This window comes from Phyllostomus hastatus, unplaced genomic scaffold (assembly GCF_019186645.2).
Source record: "Phyllostomus hastatus isolate PE091 unplaced genomic scaffold, TTU_PhHast_1.1 phas_contig_210, whole genome shotgun sequence".
NCBI classification, from domain to species: domain Eukaryota; kingdom Metazoa; phylum Chordata; class Mammalia; order Chiroptera; family Phyllostomidae; genus Phyllostomus; species Phyllostomus hastatus.
In genome coordinates, this window is record NW_025333737.1 from 36,917,505 (window position 1) to 36,935,263 (window position 17,759).

Consider the following 17,759-nt stretch of genomic DNA (forward strand, 5'->3'; position numbering starts at 1 on the left):
GCTCCGACAGCGCGGCCCCTGAGAAGAGCAGGGAGGACCTCTGAGACGCGGGGACAGGTGCAGGCACCGGTGCTGGTCAGGGCCCGGCTTCTGAGGCTGCACCTGGAGCCACCACGGGGTCCTCGCCGGAGCCGGGAGCGAGCGGGGGCTCCGACCTTCGCATGGGCCCTGCGCACACGCCCGGCCCTCACACGACACGGCTGGGGCCGTGCGGGCCACTCACGGGCGGGCTCCTCTCCTCGCCGCCCCCGCGGCTTCCGACCTGCCCCGGGAGGCCATCCGCGGGGGCGGAGAGCGGACGGCCAGCGCCGACCTGCCCCGTTTCATCCGGGGGCCGAGCGTCCTCAGGTTCCAGCGTCTGCAGGGGGCCCCGGACCCAACCCCCTGGACACACAGGGGCGACTTAACTGTGGGAGGAGTTGGAAATTGTGTGTGGATTTTTGACCCTAGGGGTCAGCGCCCCAACCCCACGCTGTTCAAAGGTCAGCTGTACTGGAACCCACGACCACGGCGGAAGTCGATGTTGAAATCTGCATTCAGAAAAAACGCAGACGTGTCACCAGCCACTCCATGCCGTGGAAGGGACACAGGTGCATTCTGTCCCTGTGCCTGTGCCCGCCCTGTGCGGGCTCCGCCGGGGGCCTGGGGTCAGAGCCCTGGGCTCTCGGGGAAGAGGCGAAGGAGCAGAGGCTCGGGCCCGGGAAGGAGGGAGATGCAGAGACAGCCGGGGCGTCCTCGGGCCGGAAGTCAGGCCTCGGGGCTCCTCTGCAGGCGAGGAGGGGCGCACCCACAGCAGGAAGTCCCTTGAAGAGACGGCGGGGCCTGCTGGGCGACCCTGAGCCCGGGAGCCCGGGGGCCAGCCACGCAGGACAGCCTGGGGCAGTCAGACCGGAGGGAGGCCCCTTCAGAACCCGCCGCCGCCGTGCTGTGACCTGCGCTTCGAGTGCCAGGCATTCCCGCGTGAAAACAAAGACCTCACCAAAGACCTCAGTGCTGCGGGGTCCGAGGAACACAGACGCAGCCCGTCAGCAGGGGCGTGGGAACCATCTGTGGGAACTCGGGTTTACGGCTGCAGCGCCTGGCCTGTCCTTTCCACACCCGGCTCGGCCGCAGCCCGGCCCCCGTGAGCGGGCAGGACCCCACGGGACGCCGTCAGCACGGGGGGAGGGGAATGGGGGGTCAGCACGGGGGGCAGTGCTGCGGGGGCCGCCCGGAAACGCAGGGTCCCCGGGGAGAGGCAGAGGGACCCTCGGTTCCCTCTGGAGTCTGTCCCCACAAGTAACACCATTTTATGCCCACGTGGCAGTGCACAGCTTCAGACGCTTTTCCGCTCCCACGTCGATTAGGACCTCATGGCAGAGCCCGGCTGTGGGCACAAACAAGGTGCCGAGGGCACGCTGCGAGCAGGCGGAGCCCCGGCCGCTCCGGCCCCGGCGCGCCCCTCCCTCCGACTGTTCAGTCGCTCGGGCAGCTGGCAGAGCCCGCGCACAGGCCCAGCCGTGCGGGGGGCAGGGCCGCGGCTGCAGCTCGGGCCCCTGGGCCCGGACGGACGTGAAGGGTGGCGAGCAGACGCCCCGGAGGCAGAAGCAGAGACGGTGGGACGCTCGCGCCCGGGGGGACGAGCCGGCCGGGAAGCAGCGCGGTGCCTGGGTCGGGGCAGGGCGGTCCAGGGCGCGCAGGGACTGGGACGGCACTCGGGACAGAGCCCGGCGTGTGCCTGCGAGGAACCCCCACACAGAGAGAAGGTTCAGAGGCCAAGCAAGGGGCCTAAAGGCTCCGAAGGGAAGAACCACCAGCGGAGCCCACCGCAGGGCAGGGGAGCCGGTGGGGCTCGGGCCGGCCCCGCTCAGACGGCCGGGGACCACCGGGGTGTCGGGCGCGCGAGCGAGCCAGGCCCGGGGGAGGGCGCGGCGAGTGCAGCAGGAGAGGGTGGGGCCCGGGCCCTGTGGACCCCGGCTGAGGTGGCGCCCCGCCCCGACCGCCCGGGTGAGTGCACGCGGACGGCAGACCTCACGCTGGGAAGTCTCCGGGATGGTGGGAGGCCCAGGACACGGGACCCCGGGTCAGACTCGGGAGTGACAATGAGACGGCACCCCTCGCTGGGTCTGGCGCCAGGCTCACGCGGAGGGGCGCAGAGACGGCGGCCACGGCCCGCCCGGGCCAGGCCAGCACACCCACTGTCCCGGCATCATCAGCGACAAGTGTGTAAGGTCCTCTTCCACTCTCCAAAGTGTGCCCACTCTCCATGAACTAGTTAGTTAGTTAACTATGTTGGCCCCCCACCCAGGACCTGGTTACTGGTCTCAGAGAGGGGGGAAGGTGGGAGACAGACATCGGGGTGGGAGGGAGACACCGATCTGCTGCCCCTCGCACGCGCCCCCACGGGGCTGAGCCTTCCTTCTACTGGACACTTCCTTCTACTGGACGCTGCGGTAGCCACCGGAGCCCCACCGGCCAGGCCCCAAGTGCCCCCTGTGAACCGGAGACCTTGGCTACTAGGGACTCACCTTCCAGGTTCGCTGCCGCCTACCCGGACGCTCACCCTACCCTGGGGAGCCTGGGCTCCTGCCCCCACACTCGGGCCTGGCCGTGCCCAGAGCCCAGCGCCCGCGGGGCAGCTCCCCAGGTCACCCAGACATGCCCCAGACCATCCGGGGAGGGGGGGGAGACGGGGGTGCAGCTTCACACCGTGGTCTGCCGTGAGCCCGACAGGAAAACGTGAAGAGAACCCCCGAGTCCGCCGTGACCGCCACCCTGACCACCGGCTCCCCGCACCGTGACCCCCACGCACATCCCCCCGTGACCCCGGCGGGGCGGGAAGCCCCGACCTGCGCTCCCAGGTGGCTCTTCTGCACCACCTTCCGGGATTTATAGGCCAGAGTTGCTCATCCTTTTACTGGCGGCGTCACTGTTTACGGGCGGGTGTGGGGCGGGGGAGGCTCAGACGGTCTCTGCCTCTGCCAGACAGTCCCGACCCGGGCCCCTCCCTGTGCCCCCCTGCGCCGTTCTGTCTCGGGAAACGGACGCACACGGCCCCGACCCCAAGGTGCTTTCCACCTGCTCTCCAGCGTCCCCCCTCCCCAGCGCCACTCTCCCTGGGGACAGACGTGCGGCTCCCCCCCCGCTTCTGACAACTGCCACTCAGGCACGGTCCCCACGGCGGAGCGCCCCGGCCGAGGCTGGGGCGGGGGCTTCCTTGGTGTACACACACACACACACACACACACACACACACACACACAGGTGGAGCCTCAGTCCCCCCCTCAGTCCCCCCGAGAACGGTGAAGCACAGAGCGGGCTGGGCTGTTTCTCCCCCCAGAGGCAGTGAGACCGCGGGCACAGGGTCTCGCCTGCGTACCGGCAGGAAGAGATCCCGAAACCCCAGGCAGCGCCCCCAGGCGCGCACCGGACTCACCCTCCTCCTCCTCGGTTTTTAGGACCATCTTTCCCCGCTTGCGGCCGGACCCGAAGGCTGCCCGGTCAGGTCTCCCAAGGGGAGCTGGGCGCGGCTCCCCGGGGAGGCGGGGCGGGGCGGGCCGGGGCACCTGTGGGCTGTCTCGTCCGGTCACCGCCGGAGCAGCCGGCCCGCTCCCCACCCCAGGAAGTCGCTGGCGGCTCCCCGGCGCCAATCAGCCGCCGGCCTCCCGCAGCGTCACTTGTCGCTCTGTCCACAGCCGCCACCCAGTTCCTGAAGTCAAGCTCCAGTAGGTCCCCAGGCGTCAACCCCTCCCGGGCCAGCGACCCGCCGCCTCAGGCTGGGGGCCCGGAGGCTCACAGCCGCGCTCCGGCCCTCCTCCGGCGCGACCTCAGCGGCGGGCACGGGTGGCGGGCCTCTCCCCACTCCCCGCCTGGGCTCTTTCTCAGAACAGTCTTGGAAAACCCCTGTGCTCCCCACAGGGCAACACGGCACATTTCCTGAGGATGAGTAAGAAATCATGGTCCCCGGGTCAGCGTCATGAGGTCACAGGGAAAAGGGAAAAGGCGCACTTCACAGACGCAGGGAAACCCTGAGGCCACGCCCCCGCCGTGAGTCCAGCTGGTCCCCCCTCCTGTGTCGTGCGCCCCCCCACCGCCCGCTTCTCCGCACAGTCTCAGCACGTGCACACACACACACACACGTGACGTGGAGCCCGGGCAACAGCAGCGAGGGGCACCCTCACCCCGAGCCGGGACAACCGGTTCTTCCAGCCCTCTGGCGTGTTTACACTCTCTCCCTCTCCCCCACGTCGCTCACGTATGGTTACGAGATGGATTTCTCTCACTGCCCAGACTCATCTCAAGACCAGCACACGGACACACACGGAGAAATGCACAGGAAGGTACACGCACATGTACACACACACACACAGAGCCCTGGATGTTTCACACGCTGCGTCCCACCCGGCTCCTGGCGCCCGCCCTGAGGACAGCGTGGCCGGCACAGGGATAACACGGTGAGGTGGGGGGGGGGCCCACCGCGGCCTCGGAGGCTGTTTGAAGGACCCTGATTTCCATGGTGGGTGAGCTGGGCAGCGGCTGCGGGGGTCCCGCCCACAGTGGAGGCTCAGACTCCCCCAGTCGCTGAGGAGGAGCGGGCCGTGGGCGGGGGAGGGGGAGTGCAGGCAGCCCTCGGGGGGCCGTCACAGCCGTCCAGGGGCCAGCTGGACACCCCGAGCGAGAGTGGTCAGGCTCCGGCACTGTCCACTTTCAGGCAGAGCCCAGGACTTGCCACGGAGTCCACGTGCCACGCGGGGGGATGAAAGGGTCATGGAAGAGCCCATGGCTGCAAACTGGGTGGGGGGCAGGCAGCTTCAGGAACAGGCCCCAACCCACTCCATGTGTCCATCTCCGCCTCGCGGCCCCATCGCTCTGTCCACTCGTGGCCCATCCCCACTCAGCTCCTCCGGCCAGTGACACTCACTGCTGCATTCCCGCCACACCGCCCAGGTCACACGCTCACAACAGGGGCCCTGACCGGTCACCCGGCCACCCTTCCCATCTGTGCACGGCGGGCCTCCAGGACAGGGTTCTGTCCGGCTCCCATGAGCCGCTGGCAGGAGAGCTGCTGCTCAGGCCTTGAACCTGGGAGCGGGGTGGGCACACCTGGCCCCAGCCGCTGTCTGCGGGTGATTCCCACTGCGCCAGAGCCGGTGCCACACCGCCCTGCGCGTCTAAAAAGGGGCGAGGAGCAGACAGCGGGGTGTGTCGTCCTCCCCCCCGCCCCAACAAACACCCGCAGCGCCGGGCTGTGCGCTCCACTTGCCCGCAGGGCAGTGACCGTGCAGCCCATCACCACCCATAGGTGGGCCTTTCCGAGTCTGGAAGTGGGATGACGTCACTCAGGATGACGTCAGCCACCGGGCGAGGAGCGGGCCGCCCCGCAGCCAGGCCGAGTCACCGCGGCTCCCAGGAAGGGCTGCAGCCCGGGCCCGCGGAGCACAGGGAAGGAAGGACGCTGCTCAAGGAGGGGCCGAGCAGCGGTTCAAAGCACACTCTGCAGCCTCCAGGAAAAGCAGCGGTGAGTCACAGGCCGGCTCGGGCTCCAGGCCTCGGAGCGGGGCCTGACGAGCAGGACGGGACAGGCGCTGGCCCCGGCCTGCGCCAAACCCACGGCGGGGGGGGCGTGCACACAACGCCGTCTGGAGGCAGGTGATTTGACTCAAGACACTTTATTTTCAGTCTGCGACACGCCTCACCCGGCCTTCACCCCAGCCACGGGGCGGGGGGCCCACCCCTGCGCCTCGCTGCCCTGCCGCCCTCCAGCGGACGGCAGGCGGGGCCTGCACCGAGATGCAGCCGGGGGCCACCGCTGCATCTGGCAGCCGAGCCTCAGCTCCTCGCCCCGGCCTCAAGGCCCCCCTAACCTGACCCTGCTGCCCCCCGACTCTCGTCTCTCACTGCCTGTGCCTGGGTTTGCTTTTAAGCAAAACAACAACACAGCAGCATCCCGCGAAAAGAGGGCGGCACCTACGCCTCGAGCCCGAAAACCACGGTTTCCTGCCCAGGCCTGCGCCCGCCCCCGCGTCCCGCTCCGCAGAGGAAGCTCTCCCGGCCTCGGCTTCTGCAAACCGGCCGGGTGCTAGTCGGGAACAGGCCCCTGCCAGTTGCAGCCAGAGCTGCCGGCCTCGGAAGACCGGGGTCTGGCTGTGGCCCCGCCCACACACACGTACGCACGTACGCACGCACGCACGCCCTCCGGGCACGCCCCCGTGCCCGTTTCTGCCTGGACCTGCGTTTCTGTGAGCGCGGCTCACAGCTCAGCCGGACGGGGACCGGGGTCGAAGCCGCCACGGAGGCGGTCGTGTCCTTTTCCGTCCTGCTCGCCCGGTCCCCTCTGCTCCCGACTGGTCGCCGCGCTGTCTGCCCAGGGTAAAACCGCCCACGGGGCCCGCCCGCCGCGGGATCCGCTCTCGGGACGGCCCCCACCGCCCACGCCTGCTCGCCCTCCGCAACCCCCGTCCCCAGCACGGCCTTCTCTGGGCCTGGCCCGGTGCTGGCTCGGGTGGAGCGCACCCTCCGCTGGCCAACAGAGCCGTGGGTGGGCGGTGCACACTGCTGTGGACGGTGCATCTGAAGCCCCGCGACCCTTCCCCCCCTCCCGGCGGACTCTCAGCTGGGCACAGAAGTCCGCGGTGAAGTCACCGTCCTCAGGACCGTGGAGACACCCCGTTTTCTGGCCCCGCACCGCTGTTAGAGACGGGCCGCTCTGATCCCGGGTCTCCAAGCGGCCCGCTCGCCGCAGACAGCCGTCCGACCTCACCTCCACCCTCGGTGCGGTGACCCGTCCTAGCAAGGGCGTGAGGCTGAGTCTTTTCCCGCAGGCTATGGTGGCCACTGGGAAGCCCCAGTCCTGAGGTTTTACAGCTCTCGAATAATGTCCTATCTTTTTTCTTTCCGTTCGCATTATTTTTTTACTTTCTATTCCGTTAGACACTGCATCTCCAATGGGAAACATCTACTTTTTCTTATCTGTCATTTCTACTTTCAACTCCTTTTTGAGCTGCCTTCTAGGAAATATTCTTGCAACACACTGAACGTTTCTCCTCAAAATTCCTGTGCTGAACCGCCCACCTGGAGGAGGTGGGGCCTTGGGGAGGTGAGCGGGAGGTGAGGGTGGGCCTCCGGAGGAGGGGCCAGCACCCTGGTCAGGAAACGCCAGAGGGCTCCCGTGGTCTCTTCCCACCCGGCTCGGCCTCTCCAGGGCACGGCCGCCACACTCCAAAACGTCGGCGTTCACACCACTCGGGCCATGCGTGCCGCTCTGTCACGGGGGCCCAAACTAAGACCGTTCTCCAGTTTACCTTCTCACCTCTCTGTGAGACGTTTTACTTCTGTAGTTTTGAATCTGCAAGAACCCACTCTTAACCCCTGAGCACTCTGTTGTGGTAGCACCCCATTCTTGTCCCATCAACGTCACACTAGAGATTGTGAGTACACAGTCCCCGCAGCTCCCGTGTGCCTTGCTCTCCCGTTAACACCCAGGGTTCTCCTAACTGTCTCGAAAGCGCTGGCTGTCCCCCGCCAGTGACAGCGTGGCACCGGCACACCGACAGAAGCTCTGAGTGGCGGCCGTGGCCCACGGAGGAGCAGGTGTCGCCGTGAAACAATACAGCAGTACCCTCATTTCTTAGGCTGGTGACCAGAAGAAGGCATCCTCCAGCCTCCCCCCTGGGGCTCCGTGGGCTAGAAACTGGCCAGCAGCACGTGGGGGGGCAGCCAGAGAGAGCGAGGCCGGGAAGTTCCCGAGCCCTCGGGCTTCCACTCACTGCACGCCTACACACACACACACACACACACACACACACACACACACGTACGTCCGGAGCTGCCCCGCTGCCGAGACGGCACAGCCCTGGGCCCCGCTGACGGCCCACGGCAGGGCTCTGCGCCTCCCGCCAGCGCCGCCCCAGCCGCGAACCACGTCTCCGTCACGCCGGCATCGGATGGGCCCGGGGAGGAAAGACTCGGGGACGAAGGAACACGCCTGTGCCCCAGAGAGTGCGGACGAAGAACCCCTGCCCGCGTGTGCCTTCGTGGAGCAGACGTGTTACCACTTTTACCACCAAGAGAAAAAGTCAAAATCAACTGGAGATCAACCAAAACACCCCGAACTCCAGACCGTGCCTTTCTGCCCTTTGTCTATTTTAGGTGCACAGCTTGAATTTCATGTTTTAAACAAGAAAAGAGAATAAGAACGGTGCGGCTCCCCGCCGTGTCTGACCTCACTGTCCACGGAGAGCCGTCACCGGTGCCACTGAGCGCACTGGGTTCGCGGCGGTGCGCGGACTGCTGTGCCCAGGGGCCCTCGAGCTGCGGGCATGCCCGTCCGGGGCCACGGTCGTCCGTCCACGAGTGGGCGGAGGGAGCGCTGTCCCCAGGGAACCCTGGCTGAGGGGCGCCCCGTGGCCCCCGCAGGACGGCCATCGGCAGCCTTTGTCACCATCACCACGGTCCCAGGGCGCCCGGAAACGTGCCGTGTGTCCTGCGGACAGTCTGCCTGTGACGTGCTCACAACGCTAGACAGGCAGGTTCCTCCACAAAGACAGAGACGCAACGCGCTTGACAAGCAAGAAAGGGGGAACCCCAGGTCTGATAAGCTTCACACTACACCCCAAAGCAGTTACAGCACTTTTAACGCCCCTGTAAAAAAACCTCAAAAACAGCACATGCGGTACAGCCGACCCGTGCTGCCCTCTGCTGGCTGATCGAAGAGACGGCCTTTAAAAAGGTTTGTGAGCAGCCACTTCGGGACTGCGTCCGAGTGCCTCTGGAGTGTCTGCTCCGGAGCGTCTGTGTGCAGGGAACGAGGGGACTCCGGGCCGCCCTGGGGCACAGGCCGGGCTCTGGGGGCGCCCACCCGCACGCACCCGCTGAAGAGGTTCTGTTCCCAGTGGAGTCGCTGTGCCCGCTGCCCAGGCACTCGGGGTGCTCGGTGGAGCGGGCACGGCCAGGCAGACACGGGAGCAGCCCCGCAGCGAGAGGGGGACAGGCCAGCAGTCCTGGCAGCGGGGGTGTGGGGACCAGCAGAGGCCGGGTGTGTGCGCGGGAGGGAAGGCCGTGGAAGCACGGGACGTGGTGGTCTGAGCAGGCACCGCTGAGAACGTGACCCGCACCCCCGCGGAGAAAAGAACCAGAAAGACTGCGCTGTGGACAGGCCCCCCCCAAACCCTGTGTGCACGGAACGCACACATGTTCTCTCCTCGTCCTCGCCACGGGGACCGGCGAGGCGGCTGTGCGGCATGTCCGCGGTTTGACCACCCGGGCCGCCTTCCGGGAAGAGACCTGGGCCGGGGCCCCGGGGCCTGCGGTCCTCCGCCTCCCGCTCCCACTGGGTCCTCCCCGCTGGGAAACGACCTGGAAAGACGTCTGCGCGAACAGAGAGGCCTAGAAAGAGCAGGTTCAGGCCAGAACAACGGGCAGGGCCCAGCCAGCAGCAGGCCCACGGGGCTGTCGGACAGCCGGTGAGGCCGGCCACGCTGCCCGTCACCCTCCCGCCCGCCCGTCTCCCGACACAGCAGGCTGAGGACACGGGAAGGGTGGCAGGACCCAGCGTGGCCCTTCCCTGTGGGCGTGCACCCTCGAGTTGTCACGGGACCCCCTCGGCCCGTGCTCCGAGACTGCCGCCCCACCGGGGTGCACGCTCTGTCCAGATACACCGAGTGGGCACGGCGTCACCGGTGACGTCCCTTTGCTCTGAAGTTGCCTAACGACAGCCCCTCTCCACCGAAATGAGTTTAAGAACCACAAATATGAAGCAGTAAGGAAATTTTTCCTAAAGGGTAAATTCTGGTGTTTTTGTTTATTTTTACCAAAGTAAATGGCTTGCCCTGGCTCAGTGGACTGAACGTCGGCCTGAAAACCAAAAGATCGCCTGTTCAATTCGCAGTCAGGGCACAGGTCTGAGTTGTGGGCCAGGTCGCCAGTAGGGGGCATGTGAGAGGCAACCACGCCCTGATGTTTTTCTCCCTCTCTTCCTCCCTCCCTTCTCCTCTGTCTAAAAATAAATAAAATCTCAAAAAAAAAGGGAAACGGATTATGAAATAAAGTATAAATACTGAATGATCATCTTGAGTTGTTTACCTAACACACGAGAACAACTATCTCAGTTCGGGCGGCACGCACCATGCTCGCTTTCCTCTTGCCCTGCAACCCCAGCAGAAACACCTGGTCCCTGCGTCCGGGGCGGAGGGGCAGCCCCACACTCCACCCGTGACACCGGGGTCCTCTGGGCTGCTTGCGTCACCGAGTCACACACTGTGCATGCGCTCTCCTGCGTGGCTCTGTGTGTCAGTGGCCACGTCTCAGGGAGTTCCCTGCGCCAGAGCTCCTAGGTCCGCCTGAGTGTGAAGCCTGGGGCGTCCCCACGGCGAGTCTGCGCCGTGCTTGGTCCCCGCTGAGGGCCTGCGAGCGGTCCGCCGTCCCCTGCTGTCACGGGCGCCGGGGCCAGTCCGTCCGAGGAAGGCGCTCCGAAGAGCCGCGTCACGGGGCCCACCGGTGTGGGTGGGCACGCACTTATTCCGGATGACTGTAGACTTGGGGAAAAACTGCCAGAACACGGAGTTCCCCCAACTTCCCCAGCGCCACCAGCTCACGAAAGCCAAGGACAGCGGCCGAGACCAGGAAGTGGGCGCCGGCCGACACGGCAGCGGAGAGTGGCCCGGTCACCCCAGCGGGCAGCACCGGCTCTCCCACCAACGCCCCGGTTTCCGGTCCAGGGTCCGAGCCAGGAGACCCCACCGCACTCTGCTGACCTGTCTCCCTAGGCTCTTCCGAGTGTGCCGGCTGCGGGGGCCGCGGTGTGGCGGACCCGACCCCTGGCAGAGTGCCGGTCGTTGACTTTGCAAGGTGTCCCCGGCCCGCACTGGCCCGCAGGGTTCCCCTGACCTGAGAGGCTAGGCTGGGCACTTTGGGCACGGACGGCACAGGAAGTGCGGTCATGTCCTGAGGCACGGTGCCCACTCCTCGTCGCCCTTCCTTGCCCACCCGTCAGGGTCCCCCCCCGCTGAGGACATCTGGGGCTGGCTCCGTGTCTCTCGACCCGTCCCCGTCCTTCCCCAGCACAGCCTCGCTTCCTGCCCCTGCCCCCGCTGAGACCTCCCGGGCACACTCTGCACCGTTCCCTGCCCCGGCCCGGAACCACCATGCATGTCCCCGGGGTCCGCGGCCCCTTTCCAGGGGGAAGGGCTTTCAGAGACCGAGGCCCGGGTGCTGGGCGTGCCCTCCACCGCCGCAGGGCCACCACCCCCGGAGCGCCCGCCCCAGCGCCTCCCGGGCACGAGGGTCCCCACGCCCCACCCCCACCGGCATTCTCCTAGGCTGGCAGCTGCCGTCCTTCCTGTGTCCCCACTTGTCGGGAAGAGGGAGCACAGCGCCCCCGGGCAAGCTGCGTCTCCTCCGTGGAGGGGCCGCACACACCCTCTGTCCTGCTGTCCACGGCTGTCTGTCTCCTCACTGCTTCCTAGGACTCCTCATGTATCTCCGGTAACGATCCTTTGCTTGAAAGTGTCGCAAATATTCTCTACAACTCTGCTGCCTGTCTTCACTTTTTTACGAGAGCTTTCATTACACAAAATAAAACGTAAGTATTTGTGTATGGAGTTCATTTACATGAAGTCAAGTCCGTCAACTGCTTTTTCTTTCATGACGTCCCTGCCTGGGAAGTCACGTTCCTTCCCAGCAAAACCGTGAGAAATGTTCACCTTGAAGTGCACGCGCGAGCCCTGGCCGGCGCGGCTCGGTCGGCGGACTACTGTCCCAGCCACCGGACGGTCTCGGGTTGGGTCCCCGGTCAGGGCGTGGGCCTGGGGCGGGGGCAGAGGACGCTGAGGACGGATGCTTCCCCCCCTCCTCTCATGTCCTCACGTGAGAGTGAAAGTTTTTAATTACTAAAATTCACGTGTATGTGCATATGTGTGTGAGAAATGCATGGTTTTTACATATTTATACTTTTTGCTATTCTATACTTTAAAAAACCCCACAAAACCCCCAAATGGATCTAGGTCTACATGTATGTAACATGACACGTTATTTTACACTTTCTAACAGACACATGAACAACAACAACAAAAACAGGTAAAATTAACAACGTATTTCATCTAACCCAATAAGCCCTCCCAACGCGGAGCCGGCAGGGCGAGTAACCGGCGCGCTGCAGCGCTAGCCGTCCGGGGCGCAGCCGCGGCGACCAGACCAGCCACGTGCGGCCCGGCCAGGCCCCCGTGTGGCCGCACGGGGAGTCACAGCGTCACCCGTGTGCAGGCAGGGGAAGGGCTGGGAGAACTAAGTGTCCACTGGAGACCGAAAAACAATTTCCTGGCAAACTGGAAACAAAAGCTTCTTTTTTTTTAACGTGGTCAAGGGTAGTGAGGAAAGGCTCACGATAGACGCTGTCTGCGCTCCGTGGGGCGAGGCCGAGAGCCTCCCCTTCCGGAGACGCAGGGAAAGCAGGGCCGGCTCTCAGGCCCCCACGCGGGCACTCGGCCCCGCGGCCCGGCCACCTCGGCAGGCCTGCAGAGGACCAGAGAGGGGACAGTGGGGCCGTCACCGCCGTGGTCGGTCCCAGCGTCCACGCGGAGCAGGCGCCAGAACAGCCGGAGTCGTGAGCGGGTTTAACGGGGCTGCTGGCTACAGAGCAAATACGCAAAGCCCCGTGCGATTCACTCCACTGACAGACGACAGCGACGAGAGCGCCCAGTGATAAACCTGTCGACGCTGGGCAAGGGTTTTAGGAAAAAGTGTGAAATGCCGCGGAAAGACTCAAGAGGCAGGCCGACAGAACAATCGAGAACTCAGCCACGGCCCCATGCCTGACCTATGACACAGCCGGCAAAGATCAGTGGAGGAAAAAACCGGACTTCTTTTTCTAGAGACGCTGCCGGGGACGCATGCACACTGGCCAACCCGGGAACGCGAATGTGAATGGTCTCAGCAGGGACTGCAGCAACTGCTTCTCCGCCCTGGAGACCCCCTGAATGTCCCCCAAAAGTGGAACCCATGTTTCAAGTTGTGGCCGATCCAGACAATGAATCACAGACCACGGCTGCATGACGCAAGATGAGATAAATTTCATGGACATAAAACGGTGAGCAAAAAAAAGCCTCCAAAAATCAGAAGGAAACTTCGCTGGGAGAACCTTACGCCAGACCCAGGAGGAAGCGCAGGGGCAGACTGAGGCGGTCCCTGGCCCGCGCACTCCGGCCACAGACCCCCCCCCCCCACGCCCCTTCCTCAGAGGCCCTCGCAGCGCGGGCTTCTGCACACTCGAGGCAAACCCGAGCGGAGAAACCCGGACGAGGGGGCAGGAGGCCCGGCAGAGGGGCGGTCCCAGCGCGCCGCTGCGGGAAGACCGAACAGCAGGCCCGACAGCCGCTGCCTCCCCGCCCCCAGCCCCGAGCAGAACAGGACGGGCGCGGCGCGGGGAGACAGCTGGCTGGCGCGTTGGGGCACGCGGCGAGCGTCAGACTGGCCCCGGGCAGAGGCGGAGTAGCTCAGAGAGCAAAGGACGACGTCGAGGAAAACCCGCGGGCAAAGGGACAGGCGGAGGCGACCTCCCCCAGCTCCGGGGAACACGGAGGGCTGCGCAGGGAGGGCGGCGGCGTGGTCGCAGAGCACCGCCCGGGGTGCCAGCGCGCGTCCGAGCGCGGGGCCCGGCGGCAGGGGCGCACTCTGTGCGCCCGAGACCGCGCGTGCAGCCGCTGAGCGACGCGGGGCGCCGGCCTCTGGCTGGAGCGCCCCCTGGGGGCAGGGGGCTGCCATCCCTCACCCGAACGCCTTCAGTTCCGTGACGTTTCCCTTCGCCCCAGGATGGCAAACGCTTGTGTCTGGTATTAAAAGGCCTGTTTGTGCGTGAGGTTTCACGCAGCGGGCTGAAGTCACGCGGTGCTTCCCCACGCGAACGAGCAGACGGACGGGCGCGGGGGAGCCCGGCGTGGGCTCCCCCACGCCTGTGAAGACGTCGCAGTTCGCAGACGTCTTGTCTCCACTCTGACAACGGTGTCGAGCGTTCACTTTCCCAAAGGAAGGACTTTTTAACAATTGAGATGTGATTCACAAACCGTAAACCCCGCTTTCCGAAACCGCACGCCCCGGCGGGTCCCCGTTCTCACGAAGGAGTGCCTCGGCCACCGCTGCCGACCTCTGGGGCACTGCCGTCGGCCCAGAAAGACCGCCCGCCCCGGGAGCAGGCGCGCGCCGTCCTGTGCCCCCCGCCTGCCCCGGCGCTCACCCAGGGGTGCGTGTCTGGCTGTCACCAACAGCGCTGCTGCTGCGAGCACGCGTGTGTGTGTTCTGTGGTGCGCAGTCTCTCGGATCACTCACCCCCAGCGCTGCGCACTGGGAAGAAGCCGAAGGTGCTGACCGAACCAATGAGGAATCTCAGCTCTGAGCGGGCTGCCCCTCGGGGAACTAAAGCCCCACCCTCAAGGGCGCCCGGTCCGGCTGGGCCAGCTTTGTACGCTCCCAGGCGACCACAGAGCAGGCGCGTCAGGTGTGCCATCAGCTCGCTGCGAGCCCTCGTCACCCCGCCAGGTGACGCGTAGGGCGTTCCAACCCCGTCCCGGGTCACAGGGACAGTGTTTAAAGGTCAAACGAGCCTCCCAGGTGCTGCAGGGGCAGCAGCGCCCGAGCGACCACTGGCGTCTGTTCCTGACCTGAGCTGAGGTGGTGCGTCTCCGCCACCGGCACCTGCTGTGGATTCTGCTGATGTTTCCAGACACACTCTTTCTGCTGGGGCTGTCGCTACCCGGGAATGCAGAACTACTGGGGGTGGGGGGTAATGAAATCAGTTCGCTGCACTGTGTGGGCACCTCTAAACCAAATGCAATTAGGAACTTTCAGAGGAAATGTCCCGGCCTCCGCTGAACATGACAGAGCCCCTCCGTGGAGTCTGAGCACGGGGCGCCGAGGCAGCAGCGAGGCCGGGCGGGGGGGCGCGTCCGGCCCCGCAGATGCACAGGACACGCTGCCCCCACCCCCGTTTCCTCCCTCCAGCCTCGCCGACTGCACGGGCTCCCTTGTCTGTAAAACCGCAGGACCGGCGCTGCAGAACCGGGCGCCCCACCCACCCCTGCACACTGCTGGCGGTGCGAGCTGTGCCACGGAGAGGGAGCCGTCGCACCCAGAGCTGGGGAAGAGGACAGGCCAGGCCCGTGCATCACGGGGGCCACAGGAGGGAGGCGAGGGCAGGGCCCAACGACGGCTTGGCGGCTGTGTCGCTGATGCTTCTGGAAGGGCCTGTCCTCAATATTCTCTCCAAGCTCCTACTTAAACTGTCGTTCAGATGACTCCTGTCCCTAAGACACCCCCACTGGGCTGGGGAGGGGCTCTCCATCACGGAAGCTGCCGTCACCCGGAGAAATGCCGGCGCCCCCACAACAGCACCACCAAATGCTGACTGCGGGAGGCGCACCTCAGCCTGTCTGCGCCGGGTCAGGCCAGGAAGGGACAGGCCCTCGACAGCCTGCAGACTCCCACGCGCCCCACGGGGGTGAGCGTGACTCGGGTGCACAGGGCAGGCAGGCGACTTCAGAGCACGCCTGGAGGGAGAGAGGGCGGCACCGCTGGTGTGTTGGCTCTGGGCAACGAGGGGAGGGGGCCGGGGGGCCGGTCCCAGAAAGAGGCTGCGGACGCCGGAGCGGCAAACTCTGAACCCGTGCTCCGGGAGGGGCGGGGGCTGGGGTCCCAGGGGCCCCTGCTCACACCAGCTCCTCGGCCGACCAGACACTAGCTCGCCTCAGGTGTACTTGTGCTTGAGGACCCTCACTCCCCCCACTGTTGGTTCACAGACGTTGAACTCGCACCCGACCCGGCTTTCTCCGAGGGGCGGGGCGCAGCCCTCCGGTGCCGGTGCCACTTGCACAGCCTGGGGGCCAACGTGGAGTGCGGGGTGTGGGCTGAGTGACCCGCTTGCGGCAGGAGGGCCCCACGAGAAGGCCTGTGGGCCTCCTGGCGCCACTGCCCTGCGCACGTGTGTTTGCACACAGCCCCAAAAGCACTTCTGGGTTGGCCGGGGGTTGTGAATAAGTGGTAGTGAGCAGACAACTCACAAACACGGATCCACACACCACGGGGGCCGGTCGCACTCCAAGCTCCCGCCCGCACCGAGCGCTGGTCCCGAACCTCGGAAGACCCCGTTACCGGGGGCGCGCCCGGGAGAAACCTGGCCCGCCCTGCCGGTGTGCCGCCTGTCCCAGTGCCTGGGGCAGGGCGCGCTGCCTCCCGCTGCCACCGGCCACAGGCTGACGGTGACCTCTGTCCTCCAGGCCGGCAGCTTGCAGCGCGGACGGGAAGGAAGGCGTGCCAGGCGTCCCTCTCTGCCCGGCCAGGAGAGGGCTCTGCCACGCTCTTCGTGAGCCCCCCAGAGAAGTCACTTTCAGAGGGTCCCTGACGGGGGATGTGCCATCAGTCACCTGGTTTCCAGATGCGAGACAACAGCGCCGCCGGCGGGAAGGACGGCCGCTGGGAACCTGCACGAGCGCGTGACGAGCCCACGGCCCTGCCCGGGCACGGGCACGTCTGTCGCACAGCAGCTGCGCGGCGCGGGCTGGGCCCTGGCTGGGCACGGCGCCGCAGGGAGCACCGCGGACCGGGACACTTCCCGCCGGTCAGCACGAGCCAGTCCTGCCGAACAGCACGTGCGATCTCGGCCGGGACACGGGACCTCCGGGAACACAGGGTCTGAGCAAAGGGGTCTGCCCGGGCCCCCCCCCCCCCACCGAGCCTCTGCCCCAAAGACCGCCCTTCCTCTCCCAGTCGGCAGCCGCGTCCGTGAGGGAGCTGGGGGCCGGCGTCAGCGGGGCGCGAGGGCCCCCGCCACACCGCAGAGGCTGACAGTGCGGCGCCGAGGGAATCCCACGGGGAATCCCGCAGGACGTAACACGCGTCCTGCTAAGTGGCACTCACGGTGAGGGCAGCACACGCCAAGGCACCAGGTGAACGGGACGGGGGACTCCCCACAAGCCACCACAAAAAGGCTGGTGCTCCCAGGGTCAAACGCAGTTAACCTACTCCCGCCCCTGCCGCTGACCCGCCGGAGGCTGCAGCCCCGACCCCGAGGCGCACCCTGAGCGAGCGCGGCGCTCCGGCGGCGGCAGACCGTCCGCCTGGCAGCGCCAACGCCGAAGCCCTGAACCAGAGGACTGCTCTGGAGCTGTCTTTTAGGGTAACCCCTTTTTCTAACGAGACATTAGGCACCCCCCAACCTTCAAAGCAAGTTTCCCGCTTTGTGTGTCCGTGGGGCCGTCAGCCAGGTGGGCGGCGAGTGCTGGCCGGCGACAGGGCGCCGCCCTGGGGGGGGGACGGAGCGGCGGCCCGGGCTCTGCCGTGATGCGTCTGTCTCGGGAACGGCACGGGCGACGGCCACGCGCTCCCCGGGGACGCCGTCCAGACAGACAGGACCTCCGGGCAGGGGAAGCGCAGGAGCAGCGGGCCCGGAGGCTGGCGGAACTTTCCAGAAGGCCGCCACGCCCTGATCTCCGCAGGCTCCTCGGTGGCCCTGCCCACCCACGAGAATCTGTACTTTTAAATTTTTGCATGAAGCCTTCTCCCAGTTTTAAGGGAGTACAAAATTGTGATTTTTCTCCCGGAAGAATAGAAACATTTTTTTTTTTCATTTAGTTTGTGACCGTTTCAAGTTTTATGTCCCTTTTTTTTTTTTCAGGTAAACCCAGATTTTTTTTGACTGATGCAAAATGGTAACACACTAAAAACGTTCTTCAGCAGACTCGCGCACTGTGCTTACATCTTGTAAAAGCTTTCTGAGGCTTAGTGGCAACCTAGTCACG

At 65.9% G+C, this 17,759-nt stretch overlaps 1 protein-coding gene across 2 annotated transcripts in view; it reads right to left on the reverse strand.

Annotated features, from left to right (window-relative positions):
• The window catches only part of CYTH1 (cytohesin 1), a 52,723-nt gene that overhangs the window by 18,818 nt on the left and 16,146 nt on the right, over positions 1-17,759 (reverse strand). Inside the window, exon 1 of one of the 2 annotated variants that reach the window (XM_045835924.1) lies at positions 3,416-3,558. The exons of the other annotated variant lie outside the window; for it this stretch is intronic. Coding sequence (XP_045691880.1) covers positions 3,416-3,443 — 28 coding nt within the window. The 5' untranslated portion in view covers positions 3,444-3,558. Of the gene's footprint in view, positions 1-3,415; positions 3,559-17,759 lie in introns of those variants that run through there. 2 annotated transcript variants of the gene reach the window in all.